At 48.2% G+C, this 13,955-nt stretch overlaps 1 protein-coding gene across 1 annotated transcript; it reads left to right on the top strand.

Moving 5' to 3' along the window:
• Positions 1-18: 18 nt before the first annotated feature.
• Positions 19-13,317, top strand: PLAGL2 (PLAG1 like zinc finger 2). The gene is made up of 3 exons (XM_069495540.1): positions 19-87; positions 5,378-5,751; positions 8,325-13,317. Exons 2-3 carry the CDS (start codon positions 5,492-5,494, stop codon positions 9,553-9,555), a joined length of 1,491 nt encoding a protein of 496 aa, XP_069351641.1. The 5' UTR covers positions 19-87; positions 5,378-5,491; the 3' UTR covers positions 9,556-13,317.
• Positions 13,318-13,955: the final 638 nt, after the last annotated feature.

Here is a 13,955-nt window from a genome sequence, read left to right on the forward strand (position 1 = left end):
TGGCCCGACCGCCGCCACTACCGGGGCCTGGGCTGGCCTGGCGGAGCCCGAGCGCGGCCCGGCCCGCAGCGCAGGGCCCCGAGCGCGGTGAGTGCCGGCGAGGGCCCCGGGGGACGGCGGGGAGCGGGGCGGGAGGCCGTCTCGCTGCGTCCGCGCGCCCTATACGCGGAGCGGCGGCGCCCCTCATCTCGGGCCCCGCAGCGCGGTCGCCCACACCCCGAACCGGGGGCCCAGTCTGAGCCAACCCGGCCCCAGATAGGCCCCAGGGTGACGAAAACTCTCCTTGGACCCGATACGTGTGTCTGGGGAACCCGAAGAAGCCCCACTGGCCCCCTTTCTTTCGAGATCCGGAGACGCAGTCCTGGGAGTCCCCTACTCCCGACCCCCAGGTTCCCTGGAGACCCAGATAACGCGCTGCTGACCTTACCAGAGACCCGGGTCTGGGGGACGCAGATAAGCTGCACCTGCTCCCTCCTTCAGACACGCCTACCCAGACCCACATAACCCCCTTTCCTGCTCCAGAAGATCCGCTCTTTACCCTGTTTCGCTTTCCAAACTTACATAACCCCTTTTGAGGCTTCCCTCAAATACTTGGGTGGGTCTGGAGAACCCGAATAAGCCCTACCTGTAGGTCCCTCCTCAATGACCATATTCCCAAACTTCAGACACGGTCCATCCGGTTACCGATTTTGAGACTCTCTTGAATTTCAGACTATCTTCAACTATCTAGCTGTCGTCAACCCCTGGAGCGCTCCAGCCCATAGAATCCCATTTCTTTCTTTTGGGGGTCCCTTAGAGACCCAGATAACTTGCTCATGATTCCTTACCGTACTTGCTCTTCTTTCCCATCCCTGAGATCCCTTCCAGACTCCTCCCTGAAGTTCCCTTCTTTCTCCAGCACCGGTCTACTGCTGTCCCTCCAGTCCCGGGAAAATGTAACCTTTCCCACCACACAGTGGGGTGGGCTAGAAGCTGGCTGGGAGCCAGATTGTTTCCTGCAAATCCAGCCCCACGCTGTGTCCCAGCTCGGTGGGGAAAAGGGGACAGCTGCTTGGGGGAGTTGGTGCTCTCACCTGCAAGTGTAGCCTGTCTCCTGGCTTGTGTGTTTTTCCACCTGTCAGCCTTGGACTGTGATAGAGTCTAGCCTTGGGTTTCTAATCCTTCCCTCTTAAGGTGAGGCCACCAAATTGGGGGAAGAGGGGTGTCTAATCAGGTTTCCTCCCTGTGAAAATGGGGCTGTAGTGAGTTGCAGCCATTTGCTCAGGGCCTCCCCAGTAGTGGGAGGCAGCAGGAATCTGAGGAAATAGTGAATCAAAGGGACTCCAAAGAGGGCCCATCTACACTGACAGAAGAACTAGCAGCCTGAGAGTAAATCTAACCCCTGCTAATCCTGTTTGATGTTTCTTGGAATGATGCAAGTCATTGAGACTCTCCAGCCTCCCTGTAATTTAATTCTCCCACCACTCTGGAGGGTGTGTGTGCGTGTGTGTCAGTGAGAGAGAGAGAGAGTGCGTTCTGCATGAGGGGGGCAGCATTCCCATTCCCCCCTTTCCTTCTCACTGTTTTCCAGCCAACCACTGTGTCTTTTGGATTTGTTTCTAGTACCCAGGTCAAGACCTGTTTTTTTTTTTTTTTTCTTTAAGTCTATTTATAGTTTCCCAGTTGCTATTTTGGGTTCTGCTTAAGGGAAGATTCTACCCCAAGAACGTTCCGGGGTATATTTCCTTCGGCAGGTGTTGAATTGAGTTCTTCAGATCCCCAAGTAGTTCTTGGGCAGGAGGGATAAAAGCTATTTTAGGGTAGTCACTGAAGTGGAGCTGTTAATCCTCTGTGGGTCTCTTTAGTTAAGAACACTCAGAGATTAACCCTTTCCTTGCTGCAGGAGTGCTATCTCTCAGTAGTGGTTTTTTTTTTTTTTCTTTTTTTTTTTTTTGGTGGGGGGAGGAGAGTTGGGAGAATTTGAGTGTGGCAGAAGGTGGGAACATGCAACTCAATACAAAGACAAAGATAATAGCTCTCTTTTGTTGGGTACTTATAGCAGGCCAAGCCCTATGCTGAGCCCTTTGCATACCTGACTAAAATAATCCTTACAACAAGCCTGTGAGGTAAGTATTTTTAGCTTTACAGATGAGGAAACAGGCTAATAATGGAGAAAGAACGCAGTTTCTATAGAGATGATGTAACACCATAAAAACTATAGTTTCATCAGAGGGCAGCAGGCATCATGGCATACAACAGAAGACGGACAGGCTGGGAGCAGTATGTCTCAGCTGCAGCTTCCCATAAGGGTCACATGCAGTTTTGGCAAGCATTCCTATTTGGGGCACGCAGCCTTGTTAGAAGAGGGTATAAGAAAGTGGCCATCTGGGCAAGAGAGAACTCTGGCCCAGGAGATGGTGCTGGAGGAAGGTAAAGTAAGAGGCTGGTTAGAGAGGGTGTACTGGGGTTAGTTGTGAGGGAAAAGGGGAAGACTGCATTCTGGGGAGATGTTGGGAAAGGAAGTAAACTCACTCTGAGCCCTGAGAAGTAACATTAAAGGCGGGGAAAGAAGTATTACTCAGGCCTCATGTGGAAAAGAGGCACACCTCAGAGAGAGCACTGCATGTATTCTGCACACATTTTATGTCAGACACTTACAAGAGCATTATTTTACTTAATCCTCTGCAAGAATCTTATAGATAAGGAGAATAAATCTCTATTTTAGAAATTGAGGAAACAGGTTCAGAGAAATAAAGTAACCTGCCCATGGTTTCCCAGCCAGTAAGTGGCAGCTTTTCTGATAGCAAGTCCAAGGTTCTTTCCACACTACCTCCCCTTTCAGATCAGTCACCAGAAAGAATCTTAGGCTGAAAATATACTGAGTTACACCAGTAACTGGGAGGGATTGTGTTTGTTTTATGGAAACAGGTTCTGTCAGCTTCTCTAAAGTTGTTAAGGTTAGAATGTGAGACCAGAAGAGCAGCTTTGAAAGAGAAGTAGAATTCTTTCAGTTTTGCTGAGGGAGGAGAAGTCTGAAGGAACAGGCCTTCTGATTATGTGAGACAAATCCAGGAATCTTCTGGAAGAGAGGAGTTTGCAGACAAAGGGCAGAGGGAGACAGAGGACAGACTGGATCCCCAGAAGGGTTCTTTTTAAGGCCACATCCCCATTAAATGCAGATCAAGGCAAGCACATGGCTGCTACTTTCCTCCTTTGGTTCTAGCAGTACAACCTCGTGATCTCTTCTTAGCCACCACCAGCCTCTTTCCTAGAAGCCCATTACTCACTCTTTCAGTAGCAGTGTGCTAAACTGCTGTGTCTTGTTTGTGCTTGTTCAGGAGAACAGATGAGGTGGACGTGTGGGAGGTGGGGACATACTGTTCTCTTTCTGAGTTTGTGCGGAATTTCCAGGGCTAGGCTACCCTCTCACATCAGCCAAAGTGATGTGACTTGTTTCCCTCTGCTGCCATTCCCAACTTTCCAGAGGCTGAGGTGCATGATTTCAGATATGAAGGGGGGGCAGAATTTGACTTTGAAGATAGGAGTAGTTCCTTCCAAACTAAACATGCACACTTGAGCTCACTCTCTACCCAATTCCAAGGTGCGTAGTAATCACTGGTATTATAAACAGGTAATTCCACCCTTGTGAAGGAGGAGGGGACTTAAACAATGAAAGCCAGACATCAGAGGCCTTTGAGGTTTATAGTGAAGTAGGCAAATACGCCATGATGACTTGAAGGCTCAAGTGGGACTAGTTTTTAGTGCTACCTACCCCTCCCAGCATGTGATTCATGCAAAATGCAGCCACCTTTATGCAGATCTTGCAGGCAAATCTCTGCTCGTGATGGGGAAATGTTTATCATGTTACATTGCAATGTTTCTTCAACAAGAGGAATGGTTCCTGAACAGGACATAGCTCATGTTGATGATGAGCAAAGCTCTCTGGGGCATGAACCCGCTGATCCCATCATCTCGTTCACGGCCAGTCTGTTGGATGAATGGTCACTGTAAGCAGCAGGTGCTAATGAGCTGAGCAAGCATTCTGTGGCCCACAACTAGTTTGTGCAATTGGAGCCCTCCCCAGATTCTGGTGGACAATCCCCAGACACCCCCTGTTCTCTCTTCACATGGAAGAGCTTCATGACCAAATTTTGGCATGGTATCTTCAAAGGGAATCCCCCGTTAAGTAGATTGTGTTGCAGTTGGTAACCTGTGGTAAGTTTGTGAGTATGAATGAAGGCCTGTCATCCCCTTTTGAGAGGCAGTACGGTAACTCCCATCCTCTTTCTCTGAGTTGGTGTCAGGAAAGGGGTTGTGTCACCTTGTACCAGCCCCTCCCTCCCTCAACAAAAGAAGTAATCAGACCTCAAGATTTTGGCTTCCCACTTTGAAAGGGCTGCAAACCCGGTTTTAGCCAGAACTTCCTGGGCATAAGTTAGTCCCTGAGAATCAACTTGAATTCAATACTAATTTACTTATCTAAAAGAAAGTTGAGATTCCTTTTCTAGATGTTAGGTATATGGACATGAAAGAGATGTGATATGAGTCCTCAAAGAATCAGAGTGTGGTGGTGAAGACTAAATTCCAATGCAAGTATGTTAACCTGCTCATAGTGGAGAAGTGCATATGTATGTACTCTGAGGGTCTGTAGGGGGGCACTCAGCACCTTAGGGTGTTGCTAAAGAAGCATGGTCTGGACCCCAAGACCCAGAGGTCAGGATGGGACCAGTACTGGTTTAGGGAAAATGCTAAGAGTCTGCTATTACCACCTCAGATAGAACCTACTGATGTTGATGCACCGCTAAGAAACACATCTGGTGCAGGGGCTGACTTTCCAGGATGTAAATTTCCTAAGTAAAGGCTTCTCCTTCCTTCTCTGTTGCCTTTTGGGCATTTTATTGCACCTTCACACCTCCATGAGGAGGAAAATTGTGGAAAGTAGTGGATGAGGAGGTGCTAGGGTAATTAGGAAGAGGAGGAACTGCTATCGCTAGATTTAGTGGAAAGGATATAAAAGTGAGGTCCAGAAGAGAAAATTTTGAAGTTTTAAGTCTTTTAGTTTTTCGGCTTATCTTGTTTCTTATTGGCCTCATTGGTAGTAGTAATAATAGTTACCACTAAGCACTTACTGCGTGCCTAGCCTTTTGCTGAATGCTTTATATTTATGATCTCATTTAATCCTCAAAACATCCTTATGATTTAGGAGATTATTATGTCAATTTTATAAGTGAGGAAATAGCCAGGGAAGTAAGTAATTGGCTGAAAGTAAATAACCGGCTGGAAGTCACATAGCTTCTAAGTAGAAGGGCTGGGGTTGGAACGGCATGGATCTGTCTGCCTCCAGAGCCTATGTTCTCATCATATTAGGCTCCCTAACACCAGGTGTTCTATGTTTCAGGTGAAAAGATTGTTTTCTGAAGGCTGCGTTGGAGGCTGTGACAGAGCAGAGAGCCCGCGTGCAGCTGATGGGGAGGCTTTCTGAATAACATGGCCCTTCGCCATTAGCCTTGCCATGACCACATTTTTCACCAGCGTCCCCCCCTGGATTCAAGATGCAAAGCAGGAGGAGGAAGTGGGCTGGAAACTAGTTCCCAGGCCTCGGGGCCGAGAGGCGGAGAGTCAAGTGAAGTGCCAATGTGAAATCTCGGGGACACCCTTCTCAAATGGGGAGAAGCTGAGGCCTCACAGCCTCCCCCATCCAGAACAGAGACCGTATAGCTGCCCTCAGCTGCACTGTGGCAAAGCTTTTGCCTCCAAATACAAGCTGTATAGGTAGGTGACACTCTCATACCTCTTCCTGCCCTGACATTTCCAGAAAACAAAGCCAGAGACACCCTGCTGAATGTTAGGAAGAGTGGAGTTAAGAAGAGTGAAGGTTAATTTGTCCCACAAGTGTACCCTGAACACCAGACATTTGATATCACTCACTAAAAATTATTCAGATCACTTGATTCAGACACTAGTTATCTGATGGCTACAATACCAGGCAGCCATGAACAAACGAGACTCAACATTTTTTTCCAATACTCCTTTTCCCACCCCTGTCAGGTGATGGTTAGAATTTTAGCCAGAAGTTAGGAATCAGTCTTAGAACTTTAGAAGGAAAAGTAGACCCTCTGGTCTGGTTTGTAAATTTTAAAGTGGAGGCTCAGAGTGGGGACATAATTTACCCAAGATCACATATCATCTTAGGTCCTGCAGTGCCTCTTCCACTGAATCAGCCTGTTACTCAGGTGATCGTGTCTATCTCCTTGGTGCCCACTGGGCCAGCTGCTTTTATGAAGCATGTAAGCTCAAGAACTGCTACTTAAAGTGAAACAGAATGTGAAAGCCCTTGTGTAAGGCAGATATGGCAGAGCAGCTTTGGTTGCCTTGGTGGGGAGGGGAGGCCTGGTTGAAAGCAATTTTGATTTTATCCTTGCCTTTCTATCAGAGGAATCATGAACTTGCCCTTTACAAATGAGATAGAGCAGCCTGATGTGCAGTCGTCCAACCATCCATTCATCTATTCGACAGAGCAGTGCGCCAGACAGAGCTGGGTGCTGGCCCTCCTTGAGTTTACGGTCTTAGTAGCGTGGGCAGACAGTAAACAAGTAAATACGTGAACAAGATGACCACAGAAAGCCTCAGTTCCTCATCTGGAAAACAGTTGATAGGAAGGAACTAAAATAGGCGGCAGGGTAGTATGGTAGTTAGAATTACTCCTGTGACAGTTCTGCGATCCTCAGGAATGCTTTCATTCTCTGTGTGCTCCTGTATCTTAGGGGACTCCAGTCAGGGCCATCCTCTTAGACTTTCTCAGTGATGGTCTGGGTGCCACTGAGATGCTGCAGGAAAGGTCCTGGTCCAGGAGGCAGGAGCCCTGACTCCACCCTGTAATTTACTGTGTGATCTTGGGTGGGTTACTAAACCTCTTTAGGCCTCAGTTTCCTCAACTGCAACATGAGGTAAATGGACTGTGGATCACTCAGCATCTCGCTTTTATATGTTATCATGTCAGTTATGTCATAAGAGGCTGATAGCAACGCCCATCGCCATGAGCACTCTTGAACATGCACATGTAGCATGAGGGTAATGTTTGATACCCTCCAGGTAGAAAGGACCACTGGGTGCTATACTAGAGGCAGCTGTGGCATACCTGAGTGAACGGGTCTCAAGAAGGTTGGGTTTAAATCCAGCCTCTGCCACTTGCTGACTGATAGGTGGGGCTGCCCTGTGCTTCAGCCTCCTCTTCTGGAGGACAAGGTTAATGACAGCTTATGCAGGGCCTGGCAAACTGTGAGTGCTGAGGTGATTCTGAATGTACTGTGAAGTTGTGGATTGCGGTTCCTGCATTCGGAGCTGCTTTCCAACCAAGGGAGCAGGTAAACCAAGGGACACTGAGGTGCCATACCATTAAAACATTTCTTAATGTGTTACTGGTTTATGTGGCAAGCAATTCAAATGGTACAAATGGTCGTTCAGTGAAAAATGGGTTGTCCTTACACCTGAAGCTGCTGTTCCTCTCCTTAAAGGCAGCCACTGGGGCTAGTTTCTTGTGTATCCTTCCTGAGACATTCAAACATGTATTCCCTTCCCTTTTTATTTTTAAAAGAGATTATATTACATGTACTGTATTGAACTTCCTTTTTTGACTTAGCCCTATATAACTTGGGAATTCATTCTAGATCAGAAAGTATAGATACATTTCATTTTCTCTCGTGTCATTTTAAATTATTTAAGTGTAATTTTTTGAAAAGGAAATACATTCACATAATTCATAATTTAAAAAGGCACCAAAAGTTATACACTGAAAATTCTTCATTATGCCCACCTATAAGCTGTCTAGTTTTTTCCACCTGGGCAACCAGTCATGTCAATTTCTTGTGTATCCTTCCAGAAATGTTTTAAGCATAGACAAGCAAATGTCACAAATATTTTCCCCCTTTTTACATACTGAGTACTATTCTACATGCACTATTCTGCCTCTTTCCTTTTTTTCCCACTTACTGTATCTCTTAGAAGTTTGTTCCATGTAAGTACATATAAAGCTGCCTCATTTTTTAAAAAATTGAGTCATGTTATAGACATCATAATTTATGTAACCAGTTCCCTATTGATTGGATGTTCTGATTGTTTCTGATTTTTTGCTACTACACATGATGTTGCTAAGAATAGCAGTACGTACATGATTTTGCAGGTGGGCAAGGATATCTCTAGAATATACCTGGCATGGTATTCCATTGCATGGCTTTACCATAGTTTTTGTATCTAGTTTCCTGTTAATGGACACATTGGTTGTCCATTCAGCCCTTATGATCTCCCCTCTTTTCTGGTTTCTCCCCATCCCTCTTCCCTATCCCCAGGCACATGGCCACCCACTCAGCCCAGAAACCCCACCAGTGCATGTACTGTGATAAGATGTTTCACCGTAAGGACCATCTGCGGAACCACCTGCAGACTCATGACCCTAACAAAGAGGCCCTCCATTGCTCTGAGTGTGGTAAGAATTACAATACGAAGCTGGGCTACCGGCGCCACCTGGCTATGCATGCTGCCAGCAGCGGCGACCTCAGCTGCAAGGTGTGCCTGCAGACCTTTGAGAGTACCCAGGCCCTGCTGGAGCACCTGAAGGCCCACTCACGCCGGGTAGCAGGTGGTGCCAAGGAGAAGAAGCACCCCTGTGACCACTGCGACCGCCGGTTTTACACTCGTAAGGATGTGCGGCGGCACCTAGTGGTGCACACAGGCCGTAAGGACTTCTTGTGCCAGTACTGTGCCCAGCGGTTCGGCCGCAAAGACCACCTGACGCGTCATGTCAAAAAGAGCCACTCGCAGGAGCTGCTCAAGATCAAGACAGAGCCAGTGGACATGTTAGGCCTACTCAGCTGCAGTTCCACGGTTAGCGTGAAGGAAGAGCTGAGTCCTGTGCTGTGCATGGCCTCTCGGGACGTGATGGGGGCCAAGGCCTTTCCTGGCATGCTGCCCATGGGCATGTATGGCGCCCACATCCCTACCGTGCCCAGTGCAGGTGTGCCACACTCCCTGGTGCACAACACGCTGCCCATGGGTATGAGCTACCCTCTGGAATCCTCACCTATCTCTTCCCCGGCTCAGCTCCCTCCAAAATACCAGCTTGGATCTACCTCATACTTGCCCGACAAATTGCCCAAAGTGGAGGTGGATAGTTTTCTGGCGGAGCTTCCTGGAAGCCTGTCTCTCTCATCCGCTGAACCCCAGCCCGCCTCACCTCAGCCGGCGGCAGCTGCGGCCCTCCTAGATGAAGCACTGCTCGCCAAGAGCCCCGCTAACCTCTCTGAGGCCCTCTGCGCTGCTAATGTGGACTTCTCCCACTTACTGGGCTTTCTTCCACTCAACCTGCCCCCATGTAACCCACCTGGGGCCACAGGAGGCCTGGTAATGGGCTACTCCCAGGCTGAGGCACAGCCCCTGCTCACCACTTTGCAAGCTCAGCCTCAAGATTCCCCGGGAACTGGAGGACCACTGAACTTTGGGCCTCTGCACTCCTTGCCTCCTGTCTTCACCTCCGGCCTGAGTAGCACCACCCTGCCTCGTTTCCACCAAGCATTCCAGTAGCCCCCACAGAGGTCCTCAGCTCAGTCTTTGGCTTTGTCAGGGAGCCATAATACCCACCCCGTCCGTGTCCCCCATGAAGGCAGCTGAGCTTTCAGAGCTGGGTTCAAAAAGAAAAAATTCCAGTGTCTGTATGGAGCACTTGGTTTGGGGTTTCAGGCTCCAGGATCGATTCCAGGAGGAGCTTTGAGCCCCAACCCCGTGAAAAGATCTCACACCATAGGACTTCAGGTATTTTTCCTTTTTTTTTGATCTGAATCGGGAGCCACACTTAGTCCTCTTCCTCTCCAAAGCATCAGAACCTCCTCCTCTTTGGAGAAGGGGGAGGCCTCTTGGAGACACAGAGGGTTTCGTCTTGGATGACCTCAAGAGAAATCGCCCAAGAAGCCCGCCTTCTGGCCCTAACCTGCAGACCCCGCAGCAGTCAGTTGGTCAGGCCCTGCTGTAGAAGGTCACTTGGCTCCATCGCCTGCTTCCAACTAACAGGCAGGAGAGCGAGCCTCTGTTCTTCCCGACCGCCCCATCCCTACTGTACCAGCACCTCCCTTTCCAGTCAGTGTTGTCCAGCAACGGTACCGTTTACACAGTCGCCTCAGATACACCATTTCACCTCCCTTGCCAAGCTGTTAGCCTTAGAATGATTGCAGTGAACACTGTTTACACACCGTGAATCCATTCCCACCAGTCCATTCCAGTTGGCACCAGCCTGAACCGTTTGGTACCTGGTGTTAACTGGAGCCCTGTTTACAAGGCGGAGTCGGGTCTTACTGACTTCTCTTCACTTGAGGTCACATTTTTCCCCCGTGGGGAAATAAACTGACTTTGGACTGCTTCAGTCTCTGCCATCTTCCATGACTGCATCTGTTCCTGCCTTCCTCGGCAGCGTCCACAGGAGACGGGCAAGAAGATCGGAGCGGTTTTCTCACAGGTCTGCAGTTCTGTTTTTCTCCAAGTACATCATGACCCCTTCATCCTCCTTTTGAACTGGAGAGGGGAAGAAATGAAAGGCACACATACTTGTATCACCTCCCCATTCCCTAAACCCCACCCGGAACATCATGCGCTGTTGCTATTAGTCTTGGAAGGAGGCACTCTGGGTTCTAGGTTGGAGTGGATAGCAAAGGAGAGGGTATGGCCCCTCGTTTGTCTCCTTCCTATCTGTCCCTTTTCCAGGAATTTGTGGAATTGTTGGAAGAAGAGTTTTCAGAAAGTTAGGACTGGGCAGTTAAGTACATTGTTGCCCCCCCATACGAAAATTTTTCTTAGCCACAATGTCCCTTCTGTCTCTTCCACTTTGCAGTCCCCGTGGACTCAGGCCACTATGCATAAGTTTCTCTGCTCTCCATCAAAGAACTTCGACCTTCTTGTGGCCCCCTTCAGTTTTGCTTCTAATATCCAACGAGGTTTCTTGCAACAGATGATTAGTTGTCTTCTGACTTGGGGAGGCTCATTGCTACAGATAGCAAAGCCCTTGCCCAGAGCCCAGACGAACCCCATCCTTGCTTCATCTCAGTTCTGCATGGGCTTCCCACTTCCCACTCGTGGAAGGGAGGCACCTCAGGGACCTCCATTGTGGGACCCTCTTGAGACACCTGATTCAGAAACACACTTCTACCTCTTTACTGTTAACTCCTACAGATGCAGCCAGCAGGTTCTGGGCACTTCTCTCACTGAGTGCCTGTTGCTGGCTTCTCCACTAGGGTTTCAGGACAAACTACCAAGGAACTGCCTCAGCCTCCCACCAGTCCTCCCCACCCCGCTTCTGTCTAGACTCACTTTGGTTTTTTATCAGGAACTGAGCAGGTCCAAGACTCAGGCTTCTGCTTCAGCCCAGGCCAGTACTCCTGTTTGAGGTGAAAGCCTTAAAATTTAGCTCCCTGGCCCTTGATTGGAAGCAACGTGGAGTGAATACGCGTGTTTTGATTTAGGCAGGGTAGTTTGGGATACCTTTAAAAAAACAAAACCAGATATAAAAATGTCTGGCAAGGTTAGAATCAGACTAGGCAATTTGCTTCTAAATAGTTTCAGTGAGTCCCAGGGACTAGTTAAGGTTTATTTTAAAAAGCGTCTACCTTGGTACGCAGACACCTCCTGCATGCTGTGCATGTTATCGGGACTCGTATTACGGGAAATGGTATGTGAGAATCCAAGTGGGACTCACTGCTGCCATTCTCCTTGTTGTATCTGGTCTTCATCGCTAGACCCAGCCACCCTTCTTCCCTTGCCTGCCACCTTCCCTGCACCCTCAGTCTGTAGAGGCAAACGGGCTTCTGGCCACAGAATATAAAGTCCTGGGCTGTTAGAGGAGTCCTGTCCTCTGTCTGCTCTTTCCTGTCCCTCCCTCGAATTCTCTCTCCCCGTAAGAGATGCTGGGAAACTCAGAACCTGCAAAGTAACTATTTAAAACCTTGTCACTGGGGCCTACCCCCAGCCCCTGTCCTGTCTTCTTGCCTTCCCCCGACTCCTGTCTCTTCCCTTCCATCCTGTGTCTCCCCTCCTCTTCCCTCAATGCCCTCACCACCCACAAGGAATTTTCCCATCACTGTGAATTTTGCTGGTGCAGAGGAATATTATCTGCCTTTACCTCTTTTTCAGACAATAGCCACCCAGCCATTTCTTAAACCCCCCTTCCCAAAACTGAAAAAAAAAAAAAAAAAAAAAAAGAAAGCCTTACTGGCCTGGTTGTTCAAAGGATAAGAGCAGCTTTATCCTACACTCAGTACCCAGACTCACTTCAGTACCTTTACTGAGGCATGAGAGCCTGAGGGGCATCTGCCCAGGACAGGAGCCATGGCATGTGGCAAAGACCAATCAGGGACCAGAAAAAAGGAGTGATGTCCCCCTTCCCCACCACCTCCAGCACCTGTGAGCGATGAGCTGTCCTGAACAGTGGGACAGGCACCTCCCAGCCTACACAGTAGCTGGTCAGGGCGGAGTGCAAGGGATGACATGCCCAGGTACCAGCTCAAAAGATCTCTGCACCATCTTAAAGAGGTGGTAGGCAGGGAAAGGAACACCAATGAAATTTTCCCCTTCAACCTTTTTTTAATGGAAACCCGGGAAGCAGGTGTGATTACTTTTTTGCTCATAGATATTGTCCTAAGTTGGAATTCTCCCACTGCCCTAAACCTTCCCTAGTAGCCCTTTAAATCCCACCCTCCCTTTTTGGTAGCAGTTTTCTCCGCCCTCTTTCCACCTCCCCTCTTATCTAGGAGCTGTTTTTAAGCACGATTTTTTTAACAGGTTATATTGTACAGGATCAATATTTTGCTTTTTAACAAGGATATTTATGTAATAAGAAACTTTGCCTTAGGCAGGTGTTGGCCAGAAAAGTCCAGATTCCTCTGGGACCCCACCCTGGCCTCTCCTGGAGCTCTGAACCTGCTGTGGAAGGAATTGGCTGTGACCTTCACCACTGGAGAGTAGGGTCTGTGGCGAGGGGAAAGGGGTGTTCGCCGTGATAATCTGGTGCCTCTGTGGAGAGGTTTGGAAGAATTCCAGTCCAGTTTCTTCGTGTGTCAGCTGACTTCTTTAGCTGATTCTCCCCATGTGCACCTCTCCACCTCTGCATATTTGGCACTAGAACTCCTGAAACACCACTTCACATGCTCCTCCCTCCCTACCAGCGGTCAAGGCTTTGGAGCCACTCTTTTGTAACGCCAGATAATTTAAAGAGAAAAATACAAGACAAAAATCTTCTAGCACTTTGTAAACACAGTGAATAACCTCTTGGAGTATTTTTGGCTTTATATAAAACAAGGTTTTTAATTGTAAAATATAAGTGCCATTAGAAAAATGCACAGGGCGTATCTTTGTTAAAGTAGATTTTTCAATGTTTTACAGAATTACCTTTTCAAAAGTTTTTATAATGAAGTTGTTTATTAAAAACTTCTGAATGATGTGTTTGGAAGTTGTGAACCTGTCTGATTGGGAAAGGGTTGGAGAGAGCCTGGAATTGGGAAGAATTGGAATCTTCAGACATCTTTAGCATCCAAGGTGATGGTGAGTGTAGGGTAGACAGTTACAACCCCTCCCATTAACACCTACAGGCTTTGTGCTTAGAAATTAAAAATCTTATTTGAATGTCTTTGGGGTAAGTGGCATCATCCTATCAATTAATCATCTTGGATGCAAGGGTCAGAAAACCCAAATCAAATTGGCTTTAAACAGTGAAATTTCATGTAACTGAAAATGCCAGGGCTGGGCGCAGTGGCTTGTCTCTATCATCCCAGCACTTGAGAGGCTAAGGTGGGAGGATCACTTGAGGCCAGGAGTTTGAGACCAGCCTGGCAACATAGTGAGACCCTGTCTTTACAAAAAATAAGAAAAATTAGCGGGGCATGGTGTTGCACACCTCTAGTCCCGGCTACTCAGGCTGAGGCAGGAGGATCGCTTGAGCCCAG

This window comes from Eulemur rufifrons, chromosome 20, assembly GCF_041146395.1.
Source record: "Eulemur rufifrons isolate Redbay chromosome 20, OSU_ERuf_1, whole genome shotgun sequence".
In the NCBI taxonomy this organism is placed as follows: Eukaryota; Metazoa; Chordata; class Mammalia; order Primates; family Lemuridae; genus Eulemur; species Eulemur rufifrons.